Below are 13,380 nucleotides of genomic sequence, written 5' to 3'. Positions count from 1 at the left end.
TACAAAAGATTAGTGTTGTATATGTCACAACTTTTCGTTTAAATTTGTACTTTTAAATGAAATATCGCCAAACAACCACACAATGTTGTCAATGGAATAATAAACACATGTATGCAGTGTTCTCCCCAGGCCTTTCAAGCACTGCGGGCCCGCGTCGCTTAGACAAACAGCCGCGTCGCTTTTGTTTCGCCCGCGATCCTTGAAATCCTGCCCGCGATGCTTATTCACGTTGTATTGTTTACAAGTGTCAGCCTCGTCTAGCACATCTTTAAAACAATAACATGTATTGATCGAAAGGTAATCTCGCCTTTGTACATAGTTAGCCTTACAAAAACAGTGATAAAAACGGAAGTCTACCAGAAGTTACCAAGTCTATCAAGGGTGCGGAGCAGGCAAACCCAAAATACTAGGGTAGTAATAATTTGCTCATTGCGTCGGGATGGTCTATCCCGAGTTGCTGCACTGCGATTAATTGCGTTTTTACTACTTCATCGCCAGTGACACTAATTACCAAGAATTAAAAAAACAAGTGAAATTAAGTCGCATCGGGGGAAAAAAACTGTAAATAAATCGAAGTAAAAATTATTCAACTGCAGACGAGACGGACAAGGAAAAAACGAACCCTGACCTCTAGAAATACCTCATTCATAGTGCGTCATTACCGAGGAACGCCACCCTAAGGCGACGTAACGCATGTAGTGACATCACAACCAATGCATGCTGGGTTACAGCGGAGATTTCGACTGAGGTAACAAAGATGGCGGCGCAGAGTGCATGTTTTTCCGCGATGTTTAAAAACAACATTTCGTTGGCGATTTTGATGTAATTTCTTAGTTAATCATCAATGAATCGTTTTAATTAAGCAAACATTCTAAGTTTGTGTATTTTTAAACAAAAAAGTCAGGGACCGATGATCGCAACAGCAGCGGTGAATACCCGTTCAATGCAATGCCGTCAGCTGACAATGTTACGGTGATCGTAGCGTTACACAAATAATAGATAGATCAATGAAAAATCGCTGACTTTAGTTTTGAAATGCCGTTGTAGAAAAAAAATGTCATTATTGATTTATTAATTTCTTCATACAGATTTTACAAATTTAACAAACAAATTATGCAAATAAGATGTATTGTTATGTAAATTAGCCGCGATGCTTGGCTTAGAGTCTGGGGAGAACACTGTGTATGCCTAACACCAAAGCATTAGGAATAAGTGGTTAGTTGAAATTCCATTTTTAACCAAAAATGACAAAAATATTTGCCAAAATTAGAAGAATTAAAGATATGGGATGAACAAACCTAGTAGATGTCAACACAAGGTACATACACACCAAGTATCAAAGCATTCAGGCTACCGGATTTGAAGAAGAATGACCATTTTAAAATAGTCTTGAACTGAAATCAGGTCGGGTCATAACAGCCGTTTTTTTCTTTATTTTCGCCTTGAGTTTCTACCTTTCTCCTGTCGATGGGTCCCGAAACTATTTCATCAATTATTTTGAGGGCGATGGTTCGAAATTGGTCTATTTTACGTCGAAAACCGCGGAAAACTACAGCGAAATCCCTGTGTTTGCCGCCAGTTCGATAAAATAGGGTAATCACAAAGGATGGAACTGTAGCTCCATGGTTTCGCCTTAACACCACGACGAACGAAATAACCGACAGCGAAACCAAGTGAGCTACAGAACTGCAGCTAGGTTCAACCACGGTTTTGTTCCACACAACCACACTATTTCGTCGGTCCCAAGAGTTCCACAACATCCATAATCACTTTAGTTCAGTCTTTGGAAGGAATTCAGTCGATTTAACAGGAGAATCGACCTGCCCACACAGACGGAAACAATTTGACTGTCCGACATAGGAACGCACAGACTTAGTCATAAACAAAGTTATTCCAACACCATACTATAGATGGCGCTCTCACTATAGACCGCCACAGTAGAGTTTTGGGGGCTAATTTGCATAATTTTTGGAAGATCCACTTCTCATGAACAAATTACCATCTACACTCATCAAGGCATCCACACACCAAAAATAGAGTCAAATGGTTCGGCGGTTTTTGAGAAGAAGTCATGCACAGACAGATAGACGGACGACAGACGCAGGACAGAAACCCATCCCATAGGCTCAGCGGACCTATGGTTCGTTGAGCCAATCTATATGTATCAATATTCGGTACACAAACTGCATTTCCACATTTTTTCCCCAAAAAATGTACAATGTTTTATTATTCTAGTTTAAAAAGTTTATTCTGGTCACCTATCTATGTTATTTGTTATAAATGACATTTTGTAATTTATCATTCACAATGACATTCGGTTTAGACAGTTGACTGAGTAACCAAAACGTAAATAGAAACGAATATTTATAACTGTTCTGGTGCTGATATATTTTCTAAAGGGCTTTGTTCACGAAATAAACTGAGAAAACAAATCATAGCAAATTAACTTTATCATCCGCAAATTTTGTCATCATTTGATCTCCATCAGACAGACTGTACATCATTCTAGAATCACATCACTTTTATTTTTAGTAAGATATTGTAACCATGACAAACGCTATCAAATAAATTTGAACATGCCAAGACGATCATTTTTTAGTAGTTGATACAACGTATTTGACTTTTACCTGTTTGAATTGTTTGTGGTATTCCATTGACGCAGTTGTCACTGTGAACTTTGAACTAAAAATATTACACAATTTAGCACCATATCCATTACGACCACCTGTGAGAAAAAAAACAATCAATATTATACAATTTTCACTTGTACATCATCAAAATGAAATTGGTGAAGATATAAACCTGTATCTCTCTGTATCTCTCGAGAAGACTATTTGCAAATGGCAATAAGATCTCATAGAAAGCAAGACTGCTTTCGGTCCCAATTAGTGTTTCACTCCGTCAAATCATTGCTTCACTGTTTTGTATATTACCAGGATGCTTTGGAAGAGTGGATATAATGGTGGAAAGCAACATTTGGGAAGCAAAAACAAGCTATGTGGCTCCCTCAATCTCAGAACGATTTTGAAAAAACTATATATTTGAGTTTCATTTCTGACAATTGTCTAAAGTACCGTATTTATCCGGGTATAAGCCCAGGGTCTTGAACATGGAAAATTACCAAAAAGAAGGGGTGGGCGTTTGCCAGGAGATCCCCGGCAAAAAAAACCGAAAATTCGCGAAAATCGGCAACACGCAGTTCGATCGAACTGCGGCAGGAAATAGAACGGCAAATGAAAACATGCAACGGAAATAAATGAACAATATGCAACACTAGAAGTAGAACAAAAATAATGTATTGCTTATAATGTGACAAAAAACCAGAAATAATAAAAATCGACAGTGAGGAATCATTTGAATTAGGATTTTCCCGCCGACAAACACGCATGAAATCAAAATGAATTAAAATGTCAGGGGTTAAACTGCGTAAAATGATTTCCGGTCTCGACAAAATACGCATCAACCGTCATACAAGATCAATAATAATTTACACAGTAAAAATTATAAAAATTCATAGCTGTTTGAAAAAAAATTCTCAGATCTTTATTTGTACGTTCATTGTCATCTTCGTCAAACTTAAAACCCTCAAATGTCCAAGTCTGCGTCACTGTAGCCGTCGAACAAAATCCCTACCACTTATTCCTGAAGTTCGTCGATATCGTCCCACACAATTTGGACTTAGCACTTTTAATCCACGGATTTCGCAGTCTGTCAGCTTGGCACTTTTCATTCATGTCTAATCATAATAAAGAGACAAGAAAAATGGGGTCGCTCTGCTGCGATGGCACACGATGCTTTTGTTTACAGTCTGGCAATCGTCTTTGACCTTTATGCATCTGCTTTACTGATTGGCTAATAATGACATCACTACTAGTATTTCATCATAAAGGTCAAATCGTGACATTGCTTTTTTAACAGACTCAACGCCTATTAATCACGGTGAAAGTTATCATTCAGCAAGTTCCGGCGGTTGGAATGTCTCACTATATGGATATCGCGGCGGACTTGAAATAGGAAGTTTTTTTTATCCAACGACAGAAGAATGTTTTCATGACGGTGATGAAAGATGGTAAAAAAGTTGGCAGTCTTCGGCGTGACATTGCAAAATTGCTGACCCCAGTTATGGATTCGCAAGCTGCTACAAAATATTTTATAAAGCCAAAATAACGTGATTTCAACCACTCTCCAGGTACAGGTTGCTACAATATTGCAACATTGGTTTCATTGTCGACGGCGCTAAAGCGAGTACGACACTTGCGGCTCTCCTTTTACGATTTGCCTGAATCGTTTCTAAATTACTAAGGAAGCACAAACCAAACGGCCGGCCAATTTTAGGGCCACTACATATTTTAAAAAGAGAACTACCGTTTCTGCTTTAATATATATTTGTATAGACTTGCTGACTGTTATGATTCAGAACGCGCTGCCCTGAAGGCAGAAAGCTGTCACAGCTATTTTGCGTTCACCCTTGTTCTACGCAATTAACATTATTTAAAAGTATCACAACAGTCTTCAAGAAAGTCAACTGTTAATACAACCACAATCAACGAATAGAAAATAGATTTTTTTTTTGTGTGTAGAAAAAGACCCCCTGGGCGTGTGTCCGGATATGACCTCAACTCCTTTATTGTGTCAAAAGTTGGGGTGGGCGTTTGCCCAGGCATGGGCTCTTACCCGGATAAGTACGGTAAAAACATGGCATTTACTTTAGATTAAACGGTATGCAAAGCATCTGGTCTGACATTTTGGAGACAATAAAACAAGGTCCTACCTGTAACTTTTCGTTCATCATCGTTATAGTTACTAGATGTCAACAAATGACCAAAAATCAATGTCGGTACAAAAACCTTCTCAGTTTGATGTTCCACAACGGGAATACCTTTACCATTATTCCAAACACTTATTTGATTATTGTCACTGTAAAATGTAAAAAAAAAAGCACGTAAGGGAAACTATTCTGTGCACATTAATTGAAAATTATTTGCAGACAAGAAATGTACATGCTTCGTTACAGCAGTTAAATCTGCTGAAGCAGTTTGTGAGAAACACTCCTATTGTTTATTCAACACCATTCAAGGTGGGTTTTAAGATGAAATCTCAACTTTTTGTATTTGCTAAGAGGGAATACAATTCTAGTATAAAATCTGTATTAGAAACTTCTAATAAAATATTGCAACAGAGGCAGTGCAGTCTTAATTAGAGCATCTAATATGAAAAATGGTGAATTTTGGATTCAATTGTTCAAAAATACCAACTGCTGCATCTAATACAAATTTGTTGGTACTTTAAGAGATAGGCAATGCAATCAGTACTTACGGATCAATAGTAATTTTGATGCAGTCCATCTTGGCATCACGTTGCTTATTGTCAGCAGCATTTACTGTGTGAAAAATATCAAAATACAAATTAAGATTAGTGCAAGTTTACATGTAAAATGTCATTTCCTTCACGTTTTCATTATTATGGGTTCATGCCATTAAGATACTGAAAATAAAGATGGGTCACTGTGTTCAGAATGTCATAAAAATATCAAAATATAAATTAGAGAGGTTTAAGCAAATTGAAGATGTCATTTCCTTTACGCTTTCATTACTATGGGTTCATGCCATTGACCTTTTCACCACCAGTTTTCTCTTTTCCTCAAAAATATAGATTAAGGTCATTTGAAGAGGTTCAAGCCAAATTGATGTCATGTTATGTTTTTTATTATTATATGTTCATGCCATTTAGATAATGGAAAAACAAATTGAAATATCAGTGTCTGAAATATCATGAAAAAATTGTCAAAATTGGCCTTTTTTTCAACTTGTTTCTGAGGTGAAATTGTGTTCTGTAACATGGAATGAAAAAAGCATACATTATTAAAACATTTTTAAAAAATTGTTAAAGTGCTAGTTTACAGTAACAATGAATTCCATCTTGAGATGTGTACAATTTTCACATTTTTCTAATTACTATTCTAAATTACTGTAAATTCTTGATAAACACATTCGTTGTCTGAACAGCACAGTTGAAAAGACATAAAAATGTTCCTGTCAATGCAAGACATAATTTACACAAGTACCCAAAACCACAGTGAGACACTAAATCCATCTGAATCTAAGCTTTCAATAGCCACATACACAACTATGATTGCATGATAGTGAAGAAGAATTTCCTTGATACTGTAAAATACTTCATTTTAAGCTGGAATTAGTTTCGCTGAAAAGACTTTCTGGGTGTTTTGTATGAATTTATTTTCACTGATTATTGATGTGTTGAATGTAAAATACAGAAAAACAAAGGTGAATTCGTTGGATTTTATTTTTTACTGGATCATCCTTTCAGCGACAAAGAATTTCACAGTACAATAGTGAATGCACAATAAAATAGTGAATTTCTTACCCAAAATTTCATCAAAGATTTTATAGAGACCAGGAACAAAAGTAATCTCCCTGTAACATAATCCGCCATTGTCGCCAATATCATTGTCAAAAACCCACATGTTCTGGAGAGGAAACAATGTACTAGAGTAAGTTGTGTACTTTTGAAGTTGTATTCTTGGGAGTATTTGTGTGTGTGAGTATTTATGAATTTGAGAAATCAATATAATATATATATAAAGCAAGATAAAATCTTAATATCAAAAAATGCTGGGCAGTTTATCATAGGACAGTCTAACAGGGGGTTTTCTAGAAAAAAATTACAAAGAGCACTGCAATTCAGCGGCGCCACCAAGTTGATAGGGTTCTCCCTGCTAGGGTGTGGAATTTTTGATAATTCTAAGTTAAAATGGAGGATTCTATGGTTTCCTTGGCAGGGATTGCGTTAACGTGGAATTCAGCGTCCAGGAAGCATAGTTTTTCTGTGGGACGCATGAATTTTTCAACTGGTGAGTCCCTGGGACACATCCGGTGAGCAAACGTCTCGGTCGTATTATGATAGGTCTTGGCATAAAGGCATTGTGTGCGTTTGCGATGCCATTGTCCGGCATACAAAGTTCATAGAGCTTGTAAATTAGCATCTACATTTCACAATGGAAAGTGTGAAGTCTCGTTTGAAGTACGGCGAGACAGTCAATACTGTGACAAGTAGAATGCACTATGACCTGCTAATTTAACCGCCTAAAACTTGCAATGTCACCCAGGGTAATTTTTCTCCAAAAAATCACTTTAACGAACCTGGTACGCGAAATACACTTTTTTATTAAAATTATATTCTAAACAAAGTAAAAACGAACACAACTGCCAAGCAACAAATGATCACGGTTTCGCAATCCAGTCATGCTGCATTCACAATTGTTGATTATTACTCAGTAGTGATTATAATAACGTTCAAAAAAACAAATTTGTTGAATTGTAATGAAATGCAAATAAAATTCAACTTTGTTTCGTCGTAAGCAAATAATTCGCAAATTAACGCTCGACGCTGTTGAGTATCCACCATGTTCCTTGTCTTGCATGGTTGACCTAATAGGTCAAATCTCTAATTAACCAATAAAAATGCTGGATGACGCCAACTTGTTCAAATTACCATAGCTCATTTAAATATGTTAATGTTATTTAACGCAACGCGGAAGAGATTTGCCGATGTTGTAGTACGATCATTTGGTTTGGATTTTTATGGGAAAACGACATGATTTTTTTTTCAAATAAAAAAAATAGTTGTTTTCAAAAGATAAACTGAGCATTTGAAGACTAATTTAACATCATTTACAGTGACAACTCGAACCGAAACGAAGTTTGCACACTCACGCTAGTCACAAAAAACGTACTCTTGAATAAAAACTTACTCTATTTTAGGCGTTAGGAAAGATTGAAATGTTCGAAAAATGACGCCAAAATATTTAAATAACAAATATCAAATAAAATCTGCCGAAAAATCGCCGATTTCTTGGTTCCATTTTATTTTTTTTAAAAACCCAAACTGCCCAGAGGCAAATTTACTGCAGAATCTGGTACTACTGAGTACTAGTATGTACAAATTTTGGGTGTATTGTTTTCTGGGGACAATATTAATCGAAACAATGAATTATTTAATTATATAACACAAAATCACTTTTCTAGAAGCCATGGATCGATTCGTTATTTGCAAGATCGCCTCCCCGGCAGGTTCCATGTGGCCATGTCTTTTCTTGTCAGAATCGTATTAAGTCTAAGTTAAGTCTGACACAAGCTCATTTATCTTGGCTTATGAAGAACTTGAGGGTAAACCCAGTAATAATTTAAATTTTTTACAAGCAGCATTACATTTTAATAACAGTAAAAACAGAAGTAAACCATGTAAATAATGCAGATTGCTGACATGTAAAGGCTGGAATGAACATGTAAATAAAGTACAATATAAATGTGATTAATGCCTGTTTATGTTTATTGTGTAATAGTTCGTGCAAAAAAATATTTTAGAAAAATAAAGTGCGGTAGCAGCAGGGACCCCACATATTTTTACAATCGTTTTCACTAAACATTGGACAATCAGATTGTGGTAAATGTTGATACATCAGAGCAAGTACCTAATAAAATTGCCACTGATTTTATCACTACTAATCAAAACATAACTGTAGCCTAAACATTTTTGATACAATGTATACCTGTCTGAGTCCAAGGCGCCATTCTCTCTTTTATTGTTTGCGCAAGACATTTCGTTTTTTTAGCATGAACAGTGTGAATTCTGACCAGCATTGCTAATTTACAATGATCTTTGGACAATGGCTGAATATCTTTTCAAGCTACATTTTACTTATTACACGGAGGACAGAATTGTTCCCATCTATGTTAAAGAAGACGAGTTTATGTGCATGTCATATCAACATTTTGTTGAATATCCATGCGAACAGATTGCTTTTTTAAGGCGAATGCAGCCTATTTGTCTGCAAATCATCAAGGAAATACAAGTGAATATATATTGTTTTAATACTGGTACAAGTTGACTTCCATTTCAGTTCGTATTGACCAGTTTTTGGCGGAAAGCAAATCACACTTTCTCTATCAAAAATTTGACATGCCCTGGGCGTGATGTGACCAATGGCGTCTGCTATAGCAAACTCAGTAAATCTATAAGAAAATTCCTGGTTTCCCCCCAAATACGATTTTATAGACCGAACACATTGTTCACAGATTATACTGGGGACTGTATGGTGGTTGAAAAATTAGGTGCATTCCTTGCTGGTGTAATAAATGTACCAAATTAGGTTCGACAATCCTGGCGGAATGAAAACCACAATTATCCTTGATTACACAATATCCCGGTGCCAAACAACGATTTCCAACATGGTCTTCTACATTGACTGCTTCAAAGAAAAAGTTCATCATTTCTATAGCATTGGAAGGTCCAACAATGATATCAGATTGTTCGACACCAAATATACTTGTAAGCAGGTTTATTGTGTAATTAATATTAGACGCAAACCGCTGTATTTCTGTCGCCGGTGTACCAATTTCTGCATGCCCGTAACACCAGTTTCCAGTAGACTAAAAATATATACGAATGACAGACGCCTCGTCAAACCAGTGCAGCTGTTCTGGTCTAAAATCAGAAATGTTATCGATAAAATCAAGCATTCGTTGTTCGTTAATGTCAGTCGTTGACTTTGCAGCAATTACAAGGTCGTAGGAAGCAAAAAATACAAGTATTTGGTCTGGCCATCCATCGAGGGCCGTAGGTCCGAGGCGTATGTTGACGTGGGCCTAAGGACCACGTCTGCTAGGGGGATCCGTGGTGGCACACATTATCTTGGCGTAACTTTGACCGAATTTCACGCCGATAAATACTAGGCTGTCGCCGTTTATAAAATTCAATATGCTGTAAAATATTGCCAGTCAAGCATGTTCTGTTATCACGTTTTCGTCCGTGCTTCCCAGCTGAAACATCACTGCTAGTAATAAGTTTAGTGCATATATTATTCGCAGTACTTTTTGACACCCTAGTTTGTTGTGCAAAACTGCAAATTGACAATTTTCTGTCGTACACTAAATTGTGTGTCGAATTATGAGACTGCATTTTTTCACCAAATTACATGTACTCCCGACTTTCCCGCGTTATATGCTCTGGGTGTCTGGACACACTACTGGGACACACACAAACGTAACATTTTATGTAAATGAGTTGAGTACAGACAGTTATACATTGTATCAAACATGTTTAGGCTACAGTTATGATGTTTTGAATAGTAGCAGTGTTTCATCTAGGGCGCGCGATTGCGCGATTCGCGCAAATACTTGAACTCAGCGCCGCCACTCAAAGGAGGACGGGGCGATCATCGCGCAAAATCGATCTTATTACCACTCCCAGCCACTCCCTCAAATGAGACGGAACAAGCGTCTGACACACACTTTTTGGACTGAACCACTTACATAGCACGTATTGGGCACGAGTAATATTGCAAATGCAACATTGTATATCCTACGCGCGGGAAGTTAATTGCTTCCAGGGCAGTAGTGTGCGTGAATGCCACGTGCCTGGAATTGTTTTTGTTACATTTTATGATGTATATTCCATCAACGCTCTTCCAAAAAATGTTGCCTTCCTGGTTGATACTAGTACGTGATGAATAAACTCTTACGTGTGATTGCGTGTGTGTTTTTTGTTGTTACATTTTATCAAGTAGATTCCATCAACGCTCCTTAAAAAACGGTGCTTCCCCTGTTAAATTTGTGATGAATAAACTATTTTGAAATACGATTCCTTAATTATCTGAGGGAGTGAAATCATTGTTTTAATTTTTAATTAAACTTGTGACGTGATTCTGGTTTTCATTGAGCGCCAGTTTCAAATTTACGTTCTGTGTCCTGGTTTTCTGTGCGGCATCCTAGTTATTTACTACGTAAATATCATGAAAAGAGGTCGACTAATAACAACGTTTTTCAAGAAAAACGTCGATGAAAATGAAGACGAAGTCGACGAAAGCAATGATGCAAATAATGCAATGCAAAACGAAGAAACTGACAACGCTGTAGGACCTCTCGATCTGGAGTCATGTGTAGACCCATCGTCGCCACCTGCTAAAAGGGGGAAGCAAAGTAATTTTCAGTCGTCATGGCTCAGTAAACCGGGATGGTCTGAATGGCTGGAACAACCGAAAGATGGCACGGGCATGAAGTGCAGAATATGTCTCAAATCTGGAAAGCGAAACCCATTCACTGACGCCGACGGTTGTAAAAACTACCGCACATCGACTGTTGCACGACACGCCAGCAGCGCTTTGCATTTGGAAGCTGTAAAAGCTACGATAATGCGAGCGGACATGGAAGCAGCCGTCTCTACCGTCCTTACCAAAAAGCAAGACGCCGTTATCACAGCAATGAAAACCGTATATTGGTTAGCTAAAGAGGCTATTGCTACCGATAAATATTCTTCATTATTAGAGTTATTGCGCGAGTCTCTCCCACCACGGCAATGATAGAATCGAAGTACTGATTTGTCATTATGGCGAGACGAAGTACGACAGTCAAGGCAAGCCCTGCGACCCGATCATTGTCCCTGATGAGACCCGACACGAATGGTCCGTTGGGAAAAAGCTCGTCCTACAACAAGCTTATCCACGTGATAACCTATCATTGTTGTGGAAACTCATAAACAACAACCACCGTCAAACAGTGCCAAATTTGATCACCTTAGCGAAGATTGCCGTTACGCTGCCAGTTAACACGGCTATTTGCGAGAGGGGCTTCTCAGCCCAGAATAAAATCAAAACGTGTCTACGCAATAGAATTGAGGAGCGCGCATTGAATCGCCTGATGACCATTCTGATTGAAGGTCCCCCACTCAAGGATTTTGATTATGAGGAATCGCTTCGCCAGTGGAGAATCCAAAAATCGCGGCGCATATTCCTGAAAGAATAAATTTGTTTTGACCGGTTGCGTTGCCAATTCAACGTGCCCAAATTTCTAGTCGGCACGATCAAAAGATAAAATGTTGCAAACTTTTGCGTGTTTACGTTCACCTGTCAATCATTCCAACTATGTTACAGCTCTGTTTTTGTTTGAACCGTTCAGCTCGTTTCGTTCAGTTTGGCTGACTGTTTTTCTCCGCTTCAGAGCATTGATCAAATAAATCAGCACAGCAGTGGTACACAATTGATTGAGTTTCAGTATTTTCACCATGATTAGAAAATTTGCAAATAGAATGATAATCATTTTTGATACAAGATAAATTAGCATATTTCTACCTAGATATTGCAGGCACATAAAAAATCAGTGGTTCAAAAATCTCAAAATATTGTGTCATCACAATTTATATTGTGTTTGCCATACTAATTTAATGAAATTATTTTTATTTGATACAATGAATATAAAATTTTTGACTAATGGTTTATTATTATCCAATTTTTTGTCAGTTAAATAATTTTATAACTTAAGTTGGTCCATGAAAATTGTTCTTAATATGATGACAGCATTATAATTATTACTTGAATAGAAACATTAATATACTTACCCATGATATTCATAATTCCAACATATCCTTTTATGTTTATTGTATATTGTGTAGCAAATATATTTACATTAAGTCACTCTGACTGATAAGGGTGAAAATATTTTATTGACCATGCACAAATTCAATTACTGTTTAGCCATGATGCAGCACAGGAACTGTAGTTATTAGTAACTAATAACTAATAATAATCGTCAGTGCATTTCAGATAGGTTTACTGTATTTGCATATTATAACGTCATTTGGTACAATACAGTATTGTCTTGAATCCACTCTCAGTTTTAGATAGACATGTACAATTATGTCAATAATACTTTGACCGTTATACTCCCAACTTTAATAAAAAATACAATACCCGTAACCTGTGTTAATAGCAAAATCTGTTTTGTCATCAATTTCCATTCCCCCCTTGAAAAAGTGAAGTCCCCCTCAATTGTTACACCAAAGGGGGACAATCCCCCCTCATGGCTTCATCCTAGATGAAACACTGTAGTAGTGATAAAATCACTGGCAATTTCATTAGGTACTTGCTCTGATGTATCAACATTTACCACAATCTGATTGTCCAATGTTTAGTGAAAACGATTGTAAGGGACCCACACATTTTATAAGGGGTGGGTCCCAGGGACTCCACATTATCGAACACTAATGCAACCCCTGCTTGGGGCCAAAATTACTATCAGAAATGTGATCCCTGGTCAATCAGAATTTTATGGTTGCCAGAGGATCTGTTTCCCAGGGTAAGGGGCGCATGGCCATGGCATTAGAGTGCTGTACCCCTGTTCCCATGTTTAAAAAAAAAATCATGGGCTAATTGATCAACAAACATTTAATCCTAAGGCAATCCATAGGTTCAATCAGTTTCTCATTTTGAAAAGACAATTTTGTATTATGTTCAGATTTCAGGGTTGCTAGCAGTGAAACTTTTCAGTTCATCCAGGAATTTACTAAATTCTCTGTAGGTGGCAAATT

At 37.2% G+C, this 13,380-nt stretch overlaps 1 protein-coding gene across 1 annotated transcript in view; it reads right to left on the bottom strand.

The window, feature by feature from the left end:
- LOC100372229 (DNA topoisomerase 2-alpha) overlaps window positions 1-13,380 on the bottom strand; it is a 47,282-nt gene that overhangs the window by 27,671 nt on the left and 6,231 nt on the right. Inside the window, exons 3-6 of the mRNA XM_085496006.1 lie at window positions 6,385-6,487; window positions 5,317-5,380; window positions 4,772-4,917; window positions 2,628-2,725 (exon numbers count right to left, since the gene is read on the bottom strand). Coding sequence (XP_085352132.1) covers window positions 2,628-2,725; window positions 4,772-4,917; window positions 5,317-5,380; window positions 6,385-6,487 — 411 coding nt within the window. The remainder of the gene's footprint in view (window positions 1-2,627; window positions 2,726-4,771; window positions 4,918-5,316; window positions 5,381-6,384; window positions 6,488-13,380) is intronic.

The sequence above is a fragment of the Saccoglossus kowalevskii genome, chromosome 22, assembly GCF_978046115.1.
Source record: "Saccoglossus kowalevskii chromosome 22, keSacKowa6.1, whole genome shotgun sequence".
NCBI classification, from domain to species: domain Eukaryota; kingdom Metazoa; phylum Hemichordata; class Enteropneusta; family Harrimaniidae; genus Saccoglossus; species Saccoglossus kowalevskii.
The sequence above is the reverse complement of the archived record's forward strand: the minus strand, read 5'-3'. Positions and strand labels throughout refer to the sequence as shown.